At 38.7% G+C, this 24,188-nt stretch overlaps 1 protein-coding gene across 1 annotated transcript in view; it reads left to right on the top strand.

Annotated features, from left to right (window-relative positions):
- Positions 1–24,188, top strand: part of MAN2A1 (mannosidase alpha class 2A member 1) — a 202,770-nt gene that overhangs the window by 33,475 nt on the left and 145,107 nt on the right. Inside the window, exons 2-3 of the mRNA XM_061152130.1 lie at positions 479–736; positions 7,897–8,041. Coding sequence (XP_061008113.1) covers positions 479–736; positions 7,897–8,041 — 403 coding nt within the window. The remainder of the gene's footprint in view (positions 1–478; positions 737–7,896; positions 8,042–24,188) is intronic.

Genomic DNA, 24,188 nt, shown 5'->3' on the forward strand with positions numbered 1-24,188 from the left:
ATGGTCGTTCTTGTTTAGGATTGTTCACTAGTCTTACTGACTGAAATGGAACAGTCATTTTCAAGTTCATACTTTTTTGTTCTTTTAAGTAACTGGACTCAATTGTACCTAAATTTAAAATTTCATACCTGAATATAATATGGTATTGCCCTTAGTGGTTTTAGAGCCCTGAGGGTCTTTTAGGACTGGGTTTGGGGTGATAGGAAACATAGGCCCAAATATTCTTGGTCTTTGTTTTGCGCCTTTTAAAATATGACTAAACGAAGGTTGCGGCCATGGGGAAGGTTTTCTGCTGTACTCTGGTGTTTAAAACCCTGCCAGCTACTCATGCTTTCAGTGACCCCACTTAGAAAAGAGAAAAGTGAAGGGTGAGTGGTTACCCTCTTTGGTCAGGCACATAGTTAAAAAAAAAATGTTGTCTGTCTCAGTAGAGCTATCTTAGAGTTTCATATAGCTGTCTTTTTCTTTTTTATTATAGGGTCAGCTTTCAATGTTGCAAGAAAAAATAGACCATTTGGAACGTTTGCTAGCTGAGAATAATGAAATCATCTCAAATATTAGAGACTCAGTCATCAATTTGAGTGAATCTGTGGAGGATGGTACGAAAAACTCCAAAGGCAATTTCAGCCATGGTGCTGGCTCTCCTCTTCTGCCGTCAAAACATTTGTCCCTCACAGTTGACCCTGGAGACTGTCTGTTTGCCTCACAAAGTGGAAGTCAGAGTTCAGACGTGCAGGTAATGTATGCATTCATTAATTATCACCGGGCTTTGATTTGTTTTTCTCTTTTTAGATTTGATTTGGTACCTGTTTATAGTTGCTAAACTCTTTGGATTACAGTTTCTGTTTTTGTAAAGTCATTTAATTGGTCACATGATCATTGATGTTCTTTTTAGTGATAAAATTCTGTAATTCTATGTTTCTCCTAGTTTTTCTTTCTTTAATACCATGTGACTATGGCCTTTTCTGTGTGCTTCTTAGGTTTTATTTTCTGTAAAATAAAGACCTTTAGAGGTTTAAATCTTGGCAAAGAGATTTTTTCCCCCTTCCTTTAGCTAATACAAGAAAAGCCCTACTCTCACTGTATACCTGTCATACATAGGTTTCACAGAGTGTACTGTTAGCTTCTTTTTACTGAATGTGCCTTTGTGAGAGGGGAAGGGGAAGGTCCGAGAGCTGTCGAGTGTCAAGGTTGCTGTCCGCCTGTGGTCAATGAGCGCGTCAAGTGTGGCACATCTGACTTGAGATACGTGCTGATATCCACACAGAGTGTTGAAGATTTAGTGTGAAAAGAAGAATGTAAAATATCTTGCTTATTTTATTTTGATTATGTATTGGGATGGTAATATTTTGAATATATTAGGTTAAAATATATCATCAAAATTAATTTCACCTATTTTCCTTTCATTGGTTTAGTCAGAGCTCTATTTTAAAAATTAGTTGTGCAGTTATTTAAAAGGAAGTTGATATGTATTTCCCTAAACATGATTAGTTTTACCATTTTCTTTTAGTAGGAGATATTCTCATTCTCTTTATGGTCTATAAGACTATTCATTTTTCTGATTGATTTCCTTTCTTAAAAAGGGTTTATTTATGAATTTTTAGCTTGATCCTGTTTTTGTTTCTAGTATCTTTAGTTTGCTACCCAGTAATATTTAAAGCTACTTTCAGGTAGTAATTATTGGATTTTAATTTTGAGATACTATATTTTGGATTTCAAATAACTTCTATCTTTCATTTATTTATTTGTTTATTTTTTCCTATCTAGGTAGTATGATTTTATTTTCTTTATACTTTTGCATTTATGTACAGAGACCTTCCTCCGCCCTGGATTCTTTTTTTTTTTTTTTAAATGAAACAAAGATGAATATTTTTAATGATAGAATGTACAATTCACAAAGAAGATAGATGACATAAATCATTAGACACCTTAACAATAAAGAAACAAAGATACATAAAGGAGAAATCAGAAGAAATATGAGGGAAAAGAAAAATATATAATCATATATATAATATATCATAATGAGATGTATTAACATTTCTCTGAGAATATCAAGTGCAGAAAAAATAAGAATAGGAGCATCTTGAGTGATGTCATTAATAATTTAAATATAATTGGTTTATATTTAATTCAATTCAGTTCAGTCACTTAGTTTTGTCAGACTCTTTGCGACCCCATGAATCGCAGCATGCCAGGCCTCCCTGTCCATCACCAAATCCCGGAGTTTACTCAAATTCATGTCCATTGAGTGGTGATGCTATCCAACCATCTCATTCTCTGTCATCCCCTTCTCCTCCTGCCCTCAATCTTTCCCAGCATCAGGGTCTTTTCCAAAGATGCCAGCTCTTCGCATGAGGTGGCCAAAAGTATTGGAGTTTCAGCTTCAGCATCAGTCCTACCAATGAACACCCAGGACTGATCTCCATTCGGATGGACTGGTTGGATCTCCTTGCAGTCCAAGGGACTCTCAAGAGTCTTCTCCAACACCACAGTTCAAAAGCATCAATTCTTCGGGGCTCAGCTTTCTTCACAGTCCAACTCTCACATCCATATGTGACCACTGGAAAAACCATAGCCTTGATTAGACGGACCTTTGTTGGCAAAGTAATGTCTCTGCTTTTTAATATGCTATCTAGGTTGGTCATAACTTTCCTTCCAAGGAGTAAGCGTCTTTTAATTTCATGGCTGCAATCACCATCTGCAGTGATTTAATTAATTTATGTTAATCATATCCTACACAAATATATTTAATATTTTGTATTTTATACATTGTTTTTAGATGTGCATAGGACATTTAGAAAAGCTGGCAAAAAGGTAGACATAGCTAAATTTCAGAAAGTAGAATTCTTTTTTTGTGTGTGTGATTCAGTTATACACATATGTTATTTGTGAAATTATTTTCCATTATAGGTTATTACAAGATACTGACTATAGTTCCCTGTGTTATACAGAAAACCTTTGTTGCTTATTGCATATCTGTTTTTTAGAATTAGAAATCTAGCATTCTATTCATACTAAGTCAAACAAGTGGAATCAAAATGTCATGAACTTTTTAGTTAGGCAAAGATTCATAAGTTTTGTAAAATATATACATACTATATATATACACACACACACACACAAAAGCTTTTCTAATATGCTTCATAAAGGCTTGAGAAAGAACATTAAAAAATAATCAATGGAGAGATTGGAAAACATAAACCAAATGAAATGGGAGCACTGAATATGAAATAGAAAAAGTGAAACAAGCTAGATAAAAGTAAAAGATTCTCATACGGTCTGGTTGCTCTTAAATATGACTGTTCATTAGGAACATATCTGGACCTCTGGAAAATAAGCAATACCTGGGCATTTGTATTTTTCAAAAAATACCAAAATAATTCTGCTATGCATCTAGATTTCAAAAAGTGATTACAGGTTTTTCTATTAAATGGTAGTTTTGGTGATATAAAATTCTATCTATGATTTTTCTGTTGACCAATCATGATACAATGATATTAAGTGAGTAATAGTTATATTGTCACAATAGTAAAAGATGTTTATTAGTTTCCACCATCAATAGCCAGACAAAAAATAAAATCAATACAAAAAATTGTATAGATTACAATTGCAAGGTATAATGGGAACTTGATTAATCTAACAATATAAAATAATTACATGCATTTTAGGGAGTCAAGCCGAGTGATGTGGTAAACGGACATGCATACATACACATGTTTTCATCTGCTAATTAAGCCAGGCTCTGTCTTTTGGTTGGTGCATTTACTCTGTTTGTGTTTAAGGTAATTACTGATAATGTAGACCGGAATTCGATCCCTGGGTCAGGAAGATCCCCTCGAGGGGGGCATGGCAACCCACGCCAGTATTCTTGCCTGGAGAATCCCATGGACAGAGGAGCCTTGTGAGACACAGTCCATGGGGTCACAAAGAGTTGGACACAACTGAAGCAACTTAGCATGCATGCACCCATGATCCCGTTACCTTTTTCTTAATTGTTCTGGATTTATTTTCTGTAGCTAGGGCTTTTCCTTCTCTTGTTTTCTGCCTAGAGAAGTTCCTTTAGCATGTGTTATAAAGCTGGTTTGAGGATGCTGAGTTCTCTTAACTTTGCTTGTCTAGAATGCTTTTGATTTCTCCATCAAATCTGAAGGAGAGTCTTGCTGGGTAGAGTATTCTTGGTTGTAGGCTCTTCCCTTTCATCACTTTAAGTATGTCACGCCGCTCCCTTCTGGCTTGTAGCGTTTCTGTTGAGAACCAGCTGGTGTCCTGATGGGAGCTCCCTTGTGTGCTGTCATTTTTCCCATGTTGCTTTTAATATTTTATTTCTGTCTTTGATTTTTGTCAGTTTGATCACTGTGTATCTTGTGTTCTTCCTTGGGTTTATCCTGCCAGGGACTCTCTGTGCTTCCTGGACTTGGTTGGTTGCCATATTAGGGAAGTTTTCAGCTGTTATCTCTTTGAATATTTTCTCAGGCCCTCTCTCTCGCTCTCCTCCTTCTGGGATCCCTATAATGTGAAGTTTGGTGCATTAAATGTTGTCCAGAGGCCTCTTAGGCTGTCCTCATGTCTTTTCATTCTTTTTCTATGTTCTGTCCCGCAGCAGTGATTTCCACCGTTCTCTCCCCCAGGTCGTTTATCTGTGCTTCTGCCTCGGTTATTCTTGTCTGTTTGTTCTCTATTTCTTGTAGGTCTTTCAGTTCAGTTCAGTCGCTCAGTCGTGTCTGACTCTTTGCAAGCCCATGAGCCACAGCACACCAAGCCTCCCTGTCCATCACCAACTCCCGGAGTCCACTCAAAACATGTCTATTGTAGGTCTTTGGTATACACTATTTGCATCTTCTCAATCTTTGCCTCCATTCTTCTTCCGAGATCCTGAATTATATTCACTATCATTATTCTGAATTCTTTTTCTGGAACGTTGCCTACTTCCACTTCATTTAGTTGTTTTTCTGGGGATTTTGTCTTGTCCCTTCATCTGGGACGTAACCTTCTGCTTTGTCATGGTGATTTTGTTTCAGTTGCTGTGGGATTGTGGTTCTTCTTGCTTCTTCTGTCTGCCCTCTGATGGAGGAGGCCAAGAGCCGTGTAAGCTTCCTGATGGGAGGGACTGGTGGTGGAAAAGTCTGGGTCTTGCTCTGGTGGGCAGTGCCTTGCTCTGTAAAGTTTTAATCCAATTATCTGCTGGATTTGCACTCCCTCCTTGGTAGTCTTTTGGCCTGAGGCCACCCAGCCCTTGGGTGTACTGGCTCTGTGATTGGGTTATTGGGGACCTCCAAGAGAGTTTATGCCAAAGGGGACCTTCCCAGGCAGCTGCTGCCAGTCCCCTGGTCCTTGCAGCGAGCCCTTGCTGACCTACACCTCCACAGGAGACCCTGCAATGCTAGCAGGTAGTTCTGGTTCAGTTTCCTGTGGCGTCACTGCTCCTTTCCTCTGAGTCTTGGTGTGCACAAGGTTTTGTTTGTGTCCCCCAAGACTGAAATCTTTGTTTCCCCCAATCCTGTGGAAGTCTTGTAGTCAAATCCTGCTGGCCTTCAAGGTCAGATACCCTGGGGATTCCTGTCCCTTTGTTGGGTCCTGGGTCTGGGAAGCATGATGTGGGGTTCTGAACCTTCCCAAGAAGGGGAAAACTTCTTTAGTATTATTGATCTCCAGTTTGTGGGTCACCCACCCGATAACTTCCCTGGTGGCTCAGATGGTAAAGCATCTGCCTACAATGTGAGAGACCTGAGTTCGATCTCTGGGTTGGGAAGATCCCCTGGCGAAGGAAATGGCAACCCACTCCAGTATTCTTGCCTGGAGAATCCCATGGATAGAGGAGCATGGTAGACTACAGTCCACGGGGTCGCAAAGAGTTGGACACAACTGAGCGACTTCACTTTTCACCCCGATAGGTATGGGATTTGATTTTATCGTGATTGTGTCCTTGCTACGTCTTGCTGCGGCCTCTGCTTTGTCTTTGGACATGGAGTGTCTTTTTTTTTGTTAGGTTCCAGTGCTCCTATCAGTGGTTGTTCAGCAGCTAGTTGTGGTTCTGGTGCTTTGGCAGGAGAAGAGGAGCGCATCTTCTTCTGCTGCACCGTCTTCAACTGGAGGTTACTGATTTCATTTCATTAGAGAATTTTAAATTATGTATTTAGGTTGCATTATATTGGTTTGCCAAAATGCTTGTTCGGGTGTTTTGTAATGGCTTAGAAAGCACTCAAACTTTTTGGCCAAAGCAATTTTTTCCTCCAGCGGCACTGTTCTTGGAGGGTAGTGGTGTTGAGAACTCAGGTAAGACAGGACTTCTGCCTTTCTTAAACTTTGAGTGTGTCGCTCATATTTGCTCCGTTGTACAAGTTGACAAAGAGCTATTTTAACATTGTACCTTAGACCGGAAACTGGATCTTGGTGCTGTACCCTAAGGAGTGAATATTTTAAAGTTGGACAAAAGGAGTTGGCTCTGGCCTTGCTTCAGTGTAGAAACTTTCACTGACTCTTGGGGACAGAGAACGTGATATGATCTCAAGGCCATGGCTCGCTTGCTAAGCCAGAAGCTGGGGACAGTGGGATTGTCTCATCAGCTAGTGTGTGGCCATGTTCAGATAGGATCAGGATCCTGGGCTTTGAGGGGATGTCTGTTTCTCTGAGGCTTGGCTGTGTTTAGGTTTTAACTAAGTACTTTTAAAGGGAAACGATAAAATCTTTTTCGGGGGTGGTCCTAAATCAGCTGGCTAGAAGGAGGTGCAGAGCAGTCATGGAGCTCAGGTGGAGCGAGGCAGCAGGGTGCTGGGAGCCGCAGGGCCTGAGAAGGACCCGCGAGGTAGCGGGGACTGCTCCGTCCCTTCTTATCCTGGGGGCATTTTATTTACATTGTGAGTGTCCAAGTGAAAGGTATGTTATTTTCTTAAAATATTTTGTGTTCACTTTTGTATAATTTGCTTGTTATCTTGAAACATTGTTTTGTAACCCATTTATGTATTAATTAGGATGTAATTTCTCAAGTAGTTTACATTTTACTAAAGGAGGGTCGTGTTCTCTGTCACACTTAGTATCACAGAGAACATGAAAAATAAGTGTTCAGGTTTGTTTGGCTTTGTTTTCTTGTAATATTTTTTTCCCTTTTTCCCCCAAATGTTTTATTATTTAGAAGAAATACTACTTTGGAACTTAGCAAACATTTGAACACTTAAAAGCTGAATCTCAATTAAAAAAAATTATTTTAAACCTAGTTGACCCTGTTATAGTTTTATTTTTAGTATAAAAAAGGTAAACATACATAAGCTAAATTAAAGAATATCTATAGATCCGTTTCCATTCAGATATAGAATTCAAAATATAGGAGATTGGTTATAAAATAAAGACAAATTATAAAATAATTTTCAGTACTTTGTTTGAAAATGCTAAAATATTTGATCATATTGAAATCTTTTGTTAGCTCTTCAGTTCCCATCATTTTCTGTTGTATTGTATTGGAAGTAAAGTAGGGGAAGAGGAATTGAATGAAGTTATTTTATATTAGGAGCAAAAGAGGAATGGGGTTATTTATCAGGTTTATTATATAGCACAATTTTAACCTTTATTTTAGCCCTTTGGATGATGGTTAAAGGTGTTCTGCCTCAACCTCTTTAGTTAAGGTCTACAGAAATAGTTTCATTTTTCAAAATATACATAAAGAATATAGCAACAAGTAGTTTTGAGCAAATATTCCCAACATTAAGTTTAAATTAATAATGGTTATACACGATTAACTGGAGAAGGGAACAGTAACCCACTCCAGTATTCTTGCCTGGAGAATTCCATGGACAGAGGAGCCTGCCAGACTACAGTCCATGGGGTCAGAAAGAGCTGGACACGACTTACTAACACACATGCATACATGATTAAACTTAACTTTTTTTGTCTTTCTGTTTTTAGATGTTGGATGTTTACAGTCTAATTCCTTTTGACAATCCAGATGGTGGAGTTTGGAAGCAAGGATTTGACATTACTTATAAACCTGATGAATGGGACACTAAGCCCCTTCAAGTCTTTGTGGTGCCTCATTCCCATAATGACCCAGGTAAAATTTGCACTTCAAAAATCTGGAAGTTATTGAGTCCTTGTAGACCCAAAGAATTTTAATGAGAATCAGGTAAACCTACTTTTCAAATTTTGGGGATGTTATTCTCTGACTTTTAACATATTTTGTATGTCACAGTGTTCTCATTTTACCAATTTATGGGCCATTCAAGGATAATACTTGTGCAGTACCAAATAGGAATAAACACAAGAAGGTCTTAGCTTTGGGAGATGAAAAGTTACATGCATTTAAGGTAGTGATAGTTCATTTTAGTTACTACTTAAATATTGTGTGAGAGAATTATGTCATGTCCATAAACTCTGCATTAGAAAATGCAAAATGCTCATGGTAAAGTTTGTATCTTTAAAATATAGAAACAGCATAAAGTGGTTAAGAGCCTTGGTTTCAAGCAGTCATGAGTGTGAGTCCCAGCCCAGCCGTGTTAGACAGCCTTAGGCCAGAGTAAGTTTTCTCCCGGGAGGAGACAGGATGAAGTGTTCCCTTCACAGAGGGGAAGGTTAGAGGCCCGCTGCACAGCCCGAGAGTAACTGCGTCGTTACTGTTGGTGCTGGTGTTCGTTCAGGTGACACCTTTTCGTATTTATCAGAGGTTTTTCCACCCAAGGTAAAGGAAAGTTGCTAAAATGATAACGGGAAATGTAATTCAGTGTTTGTCTTTATTAGCGTGAGGACACAGGTAATGAGTAAATGACCCGTAAATTAAGTTGCAGGATTTTTTGGAATGTACTTCCAAAGACTTCTTTTGAAGGACTTACTTACGCTTCTGTTTGTCATTTTTCTCAATTTCATTGTTACTATCGGAGGCACCATATTCATTTACTACTTTGCATGTTTTTGCTCTTAACATTGAATTTTGTCATATTCTTTTCCGCTAGTTTATGTATTTCTTTCTAAGACAGTAGAACTTGTTACTTTATGTCTGGAAGTATGATTTGGTGAAGCTTTGCATGTGTGTGTTTGACCACGTACACTGCTTTTAGATGTGAAAGATGGTCTGCAAGATAGAGCTTGGATGCTGAAACGTGTGAATCTCTAGTATACTTCAGTATTTAGTATGAGAAGAAGTATTATATATATATATATGAAATCAATATTGTTCTGGAAATTTGTGATGAGCAGTTACTACACATCAGCTTCCGATTTGGTTTCCTTGTCTTTGGTTGTAATGTCTTCATCTAGCTCTATTTGTCTCATTAACATTTCCTCTTATGTGTTTTAGTCATCACCTCAGCAGGTAAAGAATCTGCCTGCAATGCAGGAGACACAGGAGATACAGGTTCTGTCCCTCAGTTGGGAAGATCCCCTGGAGGAGGAAATGGCAACCCACTCCAGTATTCTTGCCTGAAAAGTCCCATGGACAGAGGAGCCTGGCTGCCTGCAGTACAAAGGGTCACAAAGAGTCAGACACGACTGAGCGACTAAGCGTGCAAAAAGGCCTCCCCGTGTAAAGGCCGCAGAGCTCTGGGGCCAGCCTGGATGAGGCCGACCTCCAGGTGTCCTTGGGCTTGTTCGTTTGTGTGTCTATCAAGTGGAGGTCATGTAGGCGGCGCAGCATCTTAAACGAGATTTAGTTATAAAGTAAGTGCAAAAGGTGATGAAAATCATACCTAATCAAAATTTCTTTTGCTGTTTATTTACCCACTTGAGCACCAGATTAAGTAGTACATTTGCATTTAGGGGACACATATGAAAGACATACTATCTTCATTTATATTTGGATTCACTCATTGAGGTGAGGTGCTCACACTTCACATATGGGATCTGAGACTGTAGGACTGTGGATTTATTTTTTTCCTATAAATCTCATTTACTCTGAAATATCTCTTCATTGAGTGAGATAGTGGCCAAGCTGGTTTTATTATTTAAATTGTTCTCTCCTCCTCTTTTCTCTGCCAGTCATGCATAGTTTAATTCTTGTCACTTAATTGGGTTTGTGATGTTATTGCATTATGTTCCCATAATTCCAAATCCATAGTAGGAGTTCCGAGGAATCCCTCATAGGTTTGTAAATACACTTACAGTGTGCTTCACAAGACCTCCCCATGTGAACACAAGTCTCCTTCCTTTTTATTTTTTAGAGGCCTTTGTTATCCTTTCCTCTTTTCTGCCATCCTCAGCTTCCACTGATCTCATTTCTTGTTATCTATAATGTGGGCTCTTAACTGAAATAATAAAGTTTGTAGTTTCCCAGGCAGTGTGGCAGATGTTTTATAAACAGCTAATGCTGACAATAACTTTTGAAGGTTGGTGCCACTGTTAATGATGAAGGTGTTACCAACTTGCCAAGGTCACCCAGGCAGTAAGTGGCACCAGAGTACTTCCCTGCTGGTTTACCTGGACCGGCAGAGAACATGGGTCTCTTGTTACACGCTGTCCTCATTGCCTAGCCCAATAGTTGGCATATAGTCTTCGCTAAATATGTGCAAAGCCTTCACTAACTTCCTCCATGCCCCTTCACAACTTTTTCACACTGTGTACATGTGTGCACACACACACACACACACACTTCATGCTTGCATATCAGCACAGATACAAATTTTGATCGGTCTCCTTACTGGAGTGTGAGCTCAGTGAGGGCTCGAACTTTGTCCTGTTAACCAGTGGGTTTGTTGTAGCCACACTCTGCGGGAAACAAACTGACTCAGAGGGACAATGCAGACAGTGGAGTGCAGTTTATTACACCGGCGGGCCCAAGGCAGAGTCTCCTCTTAGCCACGGACCCCGACCAGCATTTGTGAAAATCTTTTATACCCCATGTGTTCGTGTCCAAACCCACCACCCCAATTCCCTTGAGACTTACACAGACTAAGGAAGGGTAAATACAACTACAGTAACCCCATCATTCACGTGTTATGTGTTCTAACAGTCAATAATCAATAAGCCCGCAGTTACATTCCAAACAGTTAATAATCAGTAAGCTTGTGGTCACGTTCCAACCAGTTAATAATCGATAAGCCTGTGATTACATCCCAATAGATACGGAAAAAGTTTATGACCTGTCTGGAGACAGGGGTGATTACAGTATGTTTCCTCTTAGGCAATGAGTAACCTGGATGTGATCTTCAAGATTCCCCTGTCCGGAGGGGGTCTTATCCTTCCATCGTCGTTCCCACAGGCACTAAGCAGAGAGTTCAGAGTCCACTGGAGAGGCAGCCAAGCATGATCAGCACAGATAGGCCTGAGATGGAGTCCTGGCCCTGTGAATTCCTTCTTCAGGTTGTTAATACCTCAAACTGCACATAGTACAGACTCATTCAGTTAAATAAGCTAATGAACAAAGGAATCTGATTCTGCAGACTCAGATCAAACAGTTGACTTACTTATTCTTTGGCCTATACTTTCAACTGCCCTCCTTCTTGTTGTCTACTTATTTCCAGTCCTTTAAAAAATAGCTTCTTTAAATAAGTGCACTGTATAATTTTGAATACCAATAACATGATATTACGCCCTTAAAGGGCGGGGACTGTCTCTGCCTTTTAAACTTTGTTTGCATTAAGCTTCCTGTTGCAGTTAGTATGTTGTTCTGTGAGAAGGCATTCTGAATAATTGTTCCTGACTAATAAATGAGTCTGTCTGTTGGTATCCTAGCAACCACAGTTGAATCTTTTTGTCTTAGTGAAAGATGTTAATGACCTTTACCCTCAGGCCCTTCTCCACTTGAGTCAAAAGTAATGGTCAGAAACAGACCTTTTAAAACTAAAGCAATTTTTGCTTTCAAGCAAACTGCTAGAGAAAAGAACCTGCTGACTTAATTTTCATTCCTCCTTAACAAAAATAGAATTTAGATAACTGAATTGTTCTGTAAAAAACTGAATCATTCAGATCATGAAAAACCACTCTTTGAGTAGAGGAAAAGAGATGAGTATGTACACATGCATTCTAAGTTAAAGTGTGACTCCGTGATGGGAAATATTTGTATAATACTCCTAAATGAATGTGCAGTTTACTGGTAAATGAAATTTATAGAGAGTTTTTCCTTTTCTGTAGCAACAATTTAAAATAAACTTTAGCCCAGTAGTTGGTTTCATCAGTGGAGTTTTGTCTGTTGGGGCTAGAAATATTTGAAATAAATTTTTAGGAAATTCCTATATTAAGTCACCATACTTAAAAAATTATGTTGCTGCATTTTTGTGTGTGGAGATATTTTTCTTTTTGGATTGAATTGGAAAGGTAAATTTCAAATTTTATTTATATATTAATAAAATTTCTAACTATGTCTTTTTCCAGTACATAAGGACATGTAACAATTATCATGTAATATTTTATATGATTTACATGAGTTGAAACAAACTTGGAAAGGAATTAAGTAAATGCTGATAATTGTGTACTGTTACACTTTTGAAAAGTTTTGAATCATAGACCATGAAATTAAATGTTAGTTGATTGATACATGTTCATGTTGTATTTAATAAGCTGATTAAAACACCATTACAGCACCTTTATATCTACAATCTTAATTCTTTGCTTCCTGCTAGTTAACTGTGGAAATAGTTAATTTTCCTTCAAAGGAAAAAAGTGTGTAGAGAGAAGGTAAGGTACACTAAATGAAAAATTGGACAGCATATTGCTAGTTAAGCAGTTTGTAAAATGAACATTAGAAAATAATCCTCCCTGTGGTGTGACTCCAAAACTGAAGGAAGATCTAGGCCCAAGAGTCACACTGGAAGATAATTTTCTTTCATGAGTTTTCAGTTCTTCTGCCCAATTTTTGACTCAAATGAGTGTTTAGGATTTTCAGCCTTTGTTTTTTGAAAACTGAGAGGACAGATTTTTGCATTTAGTATTATATGATAATTTGAAATGAATTTGCTTATGTATCCTTATTCTTAAAAAGTCTGTGGGAAAGAGAAACATGTGAGGACGTCACGGTGTAATGTTATTCCCCAGCTCTTCTGTTCCAATACGTTAAGCACAGTCCAGAGAGAACAGCTCTGGTTCTCCGTGGGTGGGTGAACGTCCACGCAGGCGAAAGGCCGGGGACGGAGCTCAGGCTGCCGGAGGAGACTGCCAGGTGGAAGGAGGGCGTCGGGAGAAGGCGAGCTTTGTCTGTGGCAACAGTGGGGAGTGCATATGTTTTTCTGTTTAGTTATTGTGGGGTGAAGTGAGTTCTTTGGTTGTGGCTACTGTACAGGAAATTTGAGTTTCTGGAGCTAAGACACTATGACCTTTACTGCCCATCTTGCCTCAGGGAGTGTTGGGCATGCATTATTTAGTGTGACCTGTCCTGCAGCCCTGAAAAGTGGTAAATTCAAATCCCATTTACCAGGTGAGGACAGTGAGGCTAGAGTAACTGTAGTTGTTTATTCAAAGTTAAACAGTTATAAAGTGGCAGAGGATGGTGAATTGGAGCTCAGATTTGCCTGATTCTAAGCCCCAGATTCTTTCCATTTACTATACTGCCTCTTAAGATACTTTGTTTAGTTCAAATGATGCTGGTATTTCTTTTCTTCTTGCTTTATGGGCATTGGCTAATTTAGCACATTTGTCTGAACTTTGGTTGTTAATAGAGTTGCCAGATTTAGCTGGGGAAAAAAGAAAACAACAACAGGCTGCTCATTTACATTTTAACTTTCTATAAACAATGTATAATTTTTTACATGTGCTGCAAATATCATATGGTACACACTTATACTAAACATTTATTGTTTATCTGAAGCTCAAATTTAACCTGTCATCCTGTATTTTATCTGGCACTCTTAAATGTTAAGAAAATTTGACATTTGTTTTGAAGAGATCTCTAGAATTGGTATATTGATATTCCTCTTCAGAGGGAAAAAAATCTGATTGTTTGGGCTCTCACTAGACTATATTCCTTAGGAGCACAAATGTCAGGTAGTGCATGAAACGTGGGTCATCATTAAACATCTTCCAGTTCCCCGGTTTTGATTACTTTTGTCTGTCTTCAGTCCTGAGTGCTTCAGAGCTCACCACTATGCTGACTATACAACTAACTGCTGCTACAGTGGAAATTTACCATGTTCCAGGCACTGTTCTAGGTATTGTGTGTGTGTGTGTGTGTGAGAGAGAGAGAGAGAGAGAGTCGCTCAGCCGTGTCCGACTCTTGTGACCCCATGGACTGTAGCCCTCTAGGCTCCTCTGTCCATGGGATTCTCCAGGCAAGTCTACTGGAGTGGGTTGCCATTTCCTGCTCTGGGGATCTTCCCCAGCCAGCGATGAACCCGGATCTCCTGCATTGCAGGCGGATGCTTTACTGTTTTGAACCATCAATCCTGTCAGCGACTTTATGATAAAAATCATGTTTTCACCCTCATCTCACTGATGAAAAAACAAAACAAACTGAGGCACAAAAGAGGATAAGAAATGTGTCTGTGGCAGGGCGGGTTTGAACCCAAGTCAATCTGGGCCTGGAATCAGAACTCATAACTATTTTTTAATATTGCCTCTTGCAGGTAATACTTCTGAAACCACAAAAAGAGCTTCTAGGAAGAGTGTCTTTAAGTTTTTCCAAGCCAGATGCCGTCTACTTTAGTGCTATTAATCGTATAAAACATTTTAGTGACTGTTGCTAAAGTGGATACCTCACTACACTGTATGCTATCCTTTCTTTCTTTTCTTCTGTCCTTATTGAAACAGATGGCTTAGTCCTTAAATACTACATTAGTACATGAAATGGTGAGTGGTTTTTCTCATTGCTACAAAGTGGTTGAGAAGCAGTATTTTCCAGCTTTTAAGTGATTTTTTCTAGAAACGTTGATAATTTGCCCAATATTGGCTTGCTCATAAGGCTAAGTTAGTAGACTCCTCACATATCCTAAGAGTAATGCCCCCAAAGGAATATGCATGTCTCTCATAGATACTTTTCTTTACTTCAAATGATCAAGCTTTGTTTGGACAGGACTTACTTGTCCGGAAGTGTCCTCATTTGGTTCAAATAAATACTCATGGATGAAATTTTTAACACGGAAGGGAAGTAACACAGGGAAGCACAGATTTAGAAAATATTTTGGAGGGTTATCTCACAATTGCAGGTGTCAGGTATCAAGGTATGCAGGTCTTTTAAAGGGCATTTAGAAAAGCAATACAGAAAGAGGTCACATTTGGTCATTAATACAAATGCAATGTGAACCAAATCCAGCTGTCCTGATAGTAATGCAAACGGATTCTTGTGGTGTGGGGTAGAATTTCCAGTGACAGCATCTTACATAGGTTAAAAAAATGCTGTATCTCAAACAAGCTAATGGAAGTGAAGCTGATATGTTTTAAAAACTATTAGATGATACTGACTCACCTGCAAAAAGGTTGGGTTATTTTGGATATCTGAGTTCAAAAGCATTTAGAGGCATCGGCAGGTTTGTAAGTTTTCAGAGACTCAGCTTCAGTTCTGACTCTGCTTCTCCTCTCCTGAAAACTTAACTGCTCAACTCCCTTCACCGTGCCTTCTTGGCCTCTGTTTCCCGTGTTTGTTCCCACGGGGGTCCATTACCGTATTCAGCAGGATGATGGCGGTGGCCTCATGTCTTGTTTTTCTCCTATTTTACCTGGTTAGTTTATCTGCAGTGCAGATAGTTTTGAAAACCCAGCTCAGAAAACCTTCACTTCCTTCCTTCTAAGTTTTTGGAGAGAACAAGGATGGTTGAGGAGTTCTCAGTGGTCTGATCTCACTTCTCTTATTCCGTGTCTCACCGTGTCCCCCACTGTGTGAGGTGCAGTGAGGCCGTGCCCGCTGCCTGCTGCTTCCTGAAACTGACACATCCTTTCATGGCTTCCTGTCTTTTCTGTCTCCTCTTGCCTCTGTTTGGAACATCCCCCTTTTCTCTCTAACCAAGTGACATCTAATCTAAGAATCTCTCTTCTATTCTTCTAATAGGAACTTACCATTTCTTTATTCCCACAGCATTTTGTTTATATTTTCACTGTAAAATGTTTTCATTCAACTTAGCTTTATTGCTTTGTCATCATTAGATGCTTGGATTGTGTTTGAATGAATAAACCAGAACAGAAAGTTAATTAAAACTCTTTCACAGTTATCAGGGGGAAAAATAAGTTTATTTTATACTAGAAATATTGTAATTACAATTAATCATCCATGTGAGTTATGGTCACATCAGTTAAAGTTGTTTGTAACCCCTTAAGCGTAGGATTGGATGTTGCAGGTGAACATGGGAAGGTTTGACAAGTGATGTAAGGAACTTGTTGATCATTTGTTAATATAGAATAACTTAATGACTAAAATAAAGGCGCTTTCTTTTTTAATGAACTCCACTTATATTTTTAAATTTGAAAATATTTGTTAAAATGGAAATAACTTGAAACATGTTGGATTTTTTTCAGTGTTTATTATCTGGATATATTTTTGACTCAGAATCTTTTTATGTTTTCTTAACAGTTGGTACCTATTTGAGTGGAATTAATGTACTCATTAAAAAGTCATTATTGTAGCAATTAAAACCATAACAGTGTAACAATGGTTTGAGGGGCATGCCTTCTTCAGGATGTGTGTGTTTTAAGTCATCTTAGAACTGACAGAGCCTTTATAAATATAAAATAGAAACTTAGAGATATTGTTCAAAGATTATTAGGTTAGTATCAGGACTGTGAACATAATAGAGCTAATAGTATGTGGTGTCTTTGACCTTTGGTTTCATTTTCAGTTGAAGTAGTAAATTTGCATTTTTCATTCCACATGGATTTTTTTTCCAGTCCTTTTCGCCATACAGTTCATTCATCTGTCGAGTACTTACTGACTGACCTTTTGCTGTTGTGGACTGTACCAGGTGCTAGAGTCAGGAGAGTGGACTTGTTTGAAGTTCAGCTGGCAGTGTTTATCTAGGCTCGCTTCTAAAACTTGCATGACCTGGGGCAAAAGTACATGGGGGCCCTCAAACACTATGTCTAAACATTTAAACGTTGCAAATCAAACTAATACATTGCTAAATAAAGTAGATCTTTTCCTGTTGCCTTAGGATGTAATAGCTCAGAGACCTGAAAGGCCAGGCGAGGGTTTAAGACGCCTGCGCTCTGCCGCCCACTGGCTGTGCTGCTGCTGTGGGGAGCCTCAGCCTCTGGGATTCCCGCCCTGCCTGAACCCGGGAGGGCGCTTCTTGCAGACACCCCAGCCCTCTCCCCACACCCCTGCAAACTGCACCTCCTGGCTACTGCCAGGCTCGTGGCCACCTGCAAGTTCACCTGTCCTGGCAGGGACGGCCTAGTAGGAGGCCCTGGGAGGCTCAAGAAGCTGGCTGTGGGGTGATCAGACATGGATTTCCGAGCCCTGGGGACTCAGAAGGGCAGGGCTGTATGGTGCAGACGGTAGCTGGGCACAGCCTCTGCCTGGTGGCTTTGTCCTGTGGAAAGGGTGGGTCCAGTGCGCAGGGCGGGCGCTCCTGCCCAGGCCCCTGGGTGGCCCTGTACGTGCCCTCAACCAGAAAGGTGAAGCGCTCCTCAGATGCTCAGATCCCGCAAGCCTGCAGACTTTGAGCTAGATCAGAAGTCCACAATTTAAAAAATAAACTGTGTTTTGTTAGTGAACAGTTATTAGGTGTGTATTTGTTTATGCAGATTAAGAATAAACAATAGAGTTTTCAACTGTGTTATTTTTATATTTTAGAAATTAAAAATTTCTCTGATAAAATAGTGATAATGACTTTGGAATTATGATGGCTGAATAAAACTTCTAATTGTGTACTCTTTGTTTTTAACATTTCCTCACTTATTTAAAATAGTGATTAGCTGTTTTATGGGTGATGGTGCTGTTAGAATGAAAAAGGATAAATTGAAAGGTATTCTTAATGCTGTTCTAGCCCTGTTTCAATTTCTAAGTATATTCAAAGAAAAGAAAAAGCCTGTGAATTGACCATTTAAGTAAATCAGTTTGTATCTGAATGTCCCAAGATTATTAAATCTCGACATAGGAATGTAATTTTATATCACAAAAATTCATCCCATACAACTTTTTATAAAATGCTATCTTTGTGATTGGTCTCATGTTAATATACAGTTGGAGTTTTACAGTAATTTAGAAAAAGAGTCAATTCAGTGTAAAAGGGAATACTTGATTACTCTATTGTATAAGAGCAATAAAAGCTAATTTACTGTTATATTACTCAGTATTGAAAACTGCAAGAGACTATCTTTCTGTTCATTCTACATTAATTGTGCTGTATTGTAGTGATATTCATATCTATTATATATGAGCTTCATGAGCCTTTAAGGCGACGTCTCTGAGCTTGTCTTTTGGCTCACGTGAATATCTTTGACATGTTGTCTGCATGATTGTTGAAGGACGAATGAAGTGTTGAAGGCAAAATGGATTAATCAGTCACTGTAATTCCTCTATGAACACTCCCCGGATAAACTATTCTTTGAAATGGCCTGAGTTCATCACAAAGATGAAAATAAGTGGTTGTATTTTAAAAAAGCTTTTAACTTATTAAATTTCATAAAGACTATTTCTTCTAAATTTGCCTCTTATGCAGGTATTTTATTATTAAATTAATTTCAGAGGCATTTCACTGTAGTTCTTTTCTTTAATTGAGTTTATAAGCCAAATAATTGGGATTAATTTTGATTTTTGTTAAAATTTAGGTAGAAAGTGGTAGATGTGTGTCTTTGTTGTTCAGTCGCTCAGTCATGTCTGACTCCTTGCAACTCCATGGACTGCAGCACGCCAGGCTTCCCTGTCCTTCATCATCTCCCCGAGTTTGCTCAAATTCATGTCCATTGAGTTGGTGATAAAATCCAGCCATCTCATCCTCTGTCGTCCCCTTCTCCTCCTGCCTTCAGTCTTTCCCACCATGAATGTCTTTTCCAGTGAGTCGGCTCTTTGCATCAGGTGGCCAAAGTATTGGAGCTGCAGCTTCAGCATCAGTCCTTCCAATGAATATTCGGGGTTGTTTCCTTTAGAATTGACTGGTTTGATCTCCTTGCAGTCCAAGGGACTCTCAAGGGTCTTCTGGAGTCTTAACCACTGGACCACCAGGGGAGTTCCTTTGGACTCCACTGTTAATTCTACCACATTTGCAGTGACTTCCTCTGCTAAAGTCTTGAACCCCTGAAATTATTCATGAAGATTGAAGTCAATACGTTCCAAAATCCTGTTGCATTGATATTTTGACCTCTTCCCATGAATTGCAGATGTTAATAATGGCATCTAAAATGGTGAATTTTTTCCAGAAGTTTTTCAATTGATTTGGCTCTGACCCATCAGAGAACTCACCATCTATGACAGCTATATAGTCTTATGAAAGGTATTTCTTAAAGCATAAGACTTGAAAGTCAAAATTAGTACTTGATCCATGAGCTGCCGAATGGATGTTATATGAGTGGGCATGAAACCAATGTGAATGTTGTTGTGTATCTTCATCAGACACCCTGTGTGACCAGGTGACCATTGCTAATAAGCAGTACTGTTTTGAAAGGAATCTTTTTTTCTGAGTAGAAGATCTCAGTAATGGGCTTAAAATATTCAGTACATCCTATTGTAAACATATGTGCTGTTATCTAAGCTTTGCTCTTCCATTTATAGAGCACAGGCAGAATAGATTTGCATAATTCTTAAGGGCCCTTGAATTTTTGGAATGGTAAATGAGCATTGGCTTTAACTTCAAGTCACCAGCTCCATTATCCCCGAACAAGCCAGTCAGCCTGTCTTGCGAGGCTCTGCAGCCAGACAGCAATTTCTCTTTGCTAGCTATAAGAAAGTGTGAGATGACATCTCCCTCCAATAGAATGCTCTTTCATCTACATTGCAAATCTCTTGTTTAATGTAGCCACCTTCATTCATGATCTTAGCTAGATTTTTCTGGATAACTTGCTGCAGCTTCTGCATTAGCACTTGCTGTTTCCCTTGCTGTTGCACTTGCATGTTATGGAGATGGCTTCTTTCTTTGAACCTCATGAATCAGCCTCTACTAGCTTCAAACTTTTCTTCTTTATCTTCCTCAACTTTCTCAGCCTTCATAGAATTGGAGAGAGTTAGGCCTTGGTCTAGGTTTGGTTTTGACTTAAGAGAATGTGTTACTGGTTTGATCTTCTGTCCAGACCACCAAAACTTTCTCCGTATCAGTAATAAGGCTGTTTAGCTTTTTATCGTTCATGTGGTCATTGGAGTAGCAGTTTTCATTTCCTTTAAGAACTTTTCCTTTGCATTCATCGCTTGACTATTTCAGGGCAATTTGTCTAGCTTTTGGCCATCTTGGCTTTCAACACACCTTCCTTACTAAGGTTAATCATTTCTAGCTTCTGATTAAAAGTGAGAGACATGGGACTCTTCTTTCACTTGAACACTTAAGAGGTCATTGTAGGGCTATTAATTGGTCTGCTTTCAATTTTATTTTGTCTCAGGGAATAGGGAGGCTGGAGGAGAGGGGGAGATGAAGAATGGCCTTTAGAACAGTCAGAACATTGAGTTCACTGTCTTCTATGGGTGTGGTTCGTGGCACCCCAAAACAATTGCAGGTGAAACATCAAGATCACTGCTTACAGTTCATGGTAACAAATATGATCACAATTAAAAATTTTAAAATAGAATTACTGAAGTGTGACAGACACATAAAGTGAGCAAATGCTGTTGGAAAAATTGCACAGATCTATTTGTTTGGCAAAGGGTTGCCACAAACCTTCAGTTTGTAAAGAATGCAACATCTGTGAAGCAAAATAAAGCAAAGCGTGATAAAACAAGTTATGCCTGCACTGGGTTAGGCTCCATTCATGACATGGTTTTTTTTTTTTTTTTTTTTTTTAATATATATAAGAGTCACTATACTTTATTTTTTTAATTTATTTTTTATTTATTTATTTTTTTATTAGTGGGAGGCAAATTACTTCACAGTATTTCAGTGGGTTTTGTCATACATTGATATGAATCAGCCATAGATTTACATGTATTCCCCATCCCGATCCCCCCTCCCACCTCCCTCTCCACCCGATTCCTCTGGGTCTTCCCAGTGCACCAGGCCCGAGCACTTGTCTCATGCATCCCACCTGGGCTGGTGATCTGTTTCACCATAGATAGTATACATGCTGTTCTTTTGAAACATCCCTCCCTCACCTTCTCCCACAGAGTTCAAAAGTCTGTTCTGTATTTCTGTGTCTCTTTTTCTGTTTTGCATATAGGGTTATCATTACCATCTTTCTAAATTCCATATATATGTGTTAGTATGCTGTAATGTTCTTTATCTTTCTGGCTTACTTCACTCTGTATAATGGGCTCCAGTTTCATCCATCTCATTAGAACTGGTTCAAATGAATTCTTTTTAATGGCTGAGTAATATTCCATGGTGTATATGTACCACAGCTTCCTTATCCATTCATCTGCTGATGGGCATCTAGGTTGCTTCCATGTCCTGGCTATTATAAACAGTGCTGCGATGAACATTGGGGTGCACGTGTCTCTTTCAGATCTGGTTTCCTCAGTGTGTATGCCCAGAAGTGGGATTGCTGGGTCATATGGCAGTTCTATTTCCAGTTTTTTAAGAAATCTCCACACTGTTCTCCATAGCCGCTGTACTAGTTTGCATTCCCACCAACAGTGTAAGAGGGTTCCCCTTTCTCCACACCCTCTCCAGCATTTATTGCTTGTAGACTTTTGGATAGCAGCCATCCTGACTGGCGTGTAATGGTACCTCATTGTGGTTTTGATTTGCATTTCTCTGATAATGAGTGATGTTGAGCATCTTTTCATGTGTTTGTTAGCCATCTGTATGTCTTCTTTGGAGAAATGTCTGTTTAGTTCTTTGGCCCATTTTTTGATTGGGTCATTTATTTTTCCGGAATTGAGCTGCAGGAGTTGCTTGTATATTTTTGAGATTAATCCTTTGTCTGTTTCTTCATTTGCTAATATTTTCTCCCAATCTGAGGGCTGTCTTTTCACCTTACTTATAGTTTCCTTTGTAGTGCAAAAGCTTTTAAGTTTCATTAAGTCCCATTTGTTTAGTTTTGCTTTTATTCCCAATATTCTGGGAGGTGGGTCATAGAGGATCTTGCTGTGATTTATGTCGGAGAGTGTTTTGCCTATGTTCTCCTCTAGGGGTTTTATAGTTTCTGGTCTTACATTTAGATCTTTAATCCATTTTGAGTTTATTTTTGTGTATGGTGTTAGAAGGTGTTCTAGTTTCTTTCTTTTACAAGTGGTTGACCAGTTATCCCAGCACCACTTGTTAAAGAGGTTGTCTTTTTTCCATTGTATATCCTTGCCTCCTTTGTCAAAGATAAGGTGTCGATAGGTTCGTGGATTTATCTCTGGGCTTTCTATTCTGTTCCATTGATCTATATTTCTGTCTTTATGCCAGTACCATACTGTCTTGATGACTGTGGCTTTGTAGTAGAGTCTGAAGTCAGGCAGGTTGATTCCTCCAGTTCCCTTCTTCTTTCTCAAGATTACTTTGGCTATTCGAGGTTTTTTGTATTTCCATACAAATTGTGAAATTATTTGTTCTAGTTCTGTGAAAAATACCGTTGGTAGCTTGATAGGGAGTGCATTGAATCTATAGATTGCTTTGGGTAGAATAGCCATTTTGACAATATTGATTCTTCCAATCCATGAACACGGTATGTTTCTCCATCTGTTTGTGTCCTCTTTGATTTCTTTCATCAGTGTTTTATAGTTTTCTATGTATAGGTCTTTTGTTTCTTTAGGTAGATATACTCCTAAGTATTTTATTCTTTTTGTTGCAATGGTGAATGGTATTGTTTCCTTAATTTCTCTTTCTGTTTTTTCATTGTTAGTATATAGGAATGCAAGGGATTTCTGTGTGTTAATTTTATATCCAGCAACTTTACTATATTCATTGATTAGCTCTAGTAATTTTCTGGAAGAGTCTTTAGGGTTTTCTATGTGGAGGATCATGTCATCTGCAAACAGTGAGAGTTTCACTTCTTCTTTTCCTATCTGGATTCCTTTTACTTCTTTTTCTGCTCTGATTGCTGTGGCCAAAACTTCCAACACTATGTTGAATAGTAGTGGTGAGAGTGGGCATCCTTGTCTTGTTCCTGATTTCAGGGGAAATGCTTTCAATTTTTCACCATTGAGGGTGATGCTTGCTGTGGGTTTGTCATATATAGGTTTTATTATGTTGAGGTATGTTCCTTCTATTCCTGCTTTTTGGAGAGTTTTAATCATAAATGAGTGTTGAATTTTGTCAAAGGCTTTCTCTGCATCTATTGAGATAATCATATGGTTTTTGTCTTTAAATTTGTTAATGTGGTGTATTACATTGATTGATTTGCAGATATTAAAGAATCCTTGCATTCCTGGGATAAAGCCCACTTGGTCATGGTGTATGATTTTTTTAATATGTTGTTGGATTCTGTTTGCAAGAATTTTGTTAAGGATTTTTGCATCTGTGTTCATCAGTGATATTGGCCTGTAGTTTTCTTTTTTTGTGGCATCTTTGTCTGGTTTTGGAATTAGGGTGATGGTGGCCTCATAGAATGAGTTTGGAAGTTTACCTTCATCTGCAATTTTCTGGAAGAGTTTGAGTAAGATAGGTGTTAGCTCTTCTCTAAATTTTTGGTAGAATTCAGCTGTGAAGCCATCTGGTCCTGGGCTTTTGTTTGCTGGAAGATTTTTGATTACAGTTTTGATTTCCTTGCTTGTGAAGGCTGTGTTAAGATCTTCTATTTCTTCCTGGTTCAGTTTTGGAGAGTTATACTTTTCTAAGAATTTGTTCATTTCATCCAAGTTGTCCATTTTATTGGCATAGAGCTGCTGGTAGTAGTCTCTTATGATCCTTTGTATTTCAGTGTTGTCTCTTGTGATCTCTCCATTTTCATTTCTAATTTTGTTAATTTGGTTCTTCTCTCTTTGTTTCTTAATGAGTCTTGCTAATGGTTTGTCAATTTTGTTTATTTTTTCAAAAAACCAGCTTTTAGCTTTGTTGATTTTTGCTATGGTCTCCTTAGTTTCTTTTGCATTTATTTCTGCCCTAATTTTTAAGATTTCTTTCCTTCTGCTAACCCTGGGGTTCTTAAGTGAGGTAGAAGATAAAATGGTGGAAATAAATGAAGCAGAGAGGAAAAAAGAAAAAAGGATCAAAAGAAATGAGGACAACCTCAGGGACCTCTGGGACAATGTGAAACACCCCAACATTCGAATCACAGAAGAAGAAGACAAAAAGAAAGGCCATGAGAAAATACTCGAGGAGATAATAGCTGAAAACTTCTCTAAA

The sequence above is a fragment of the Dama dama genome, chromosome 9, assembly GCF_033118175.1.
Source record: "Dama dama isolate Ldn47 chromosome 9, ASM3311817v1, whole genome shotgun sequence".
NCBI classification, from domain to species: Eukaryota; Metazoa; Chordata; class Mammalia; order Artiodactyla; family Cervidae; genus Dama; species Dama dama.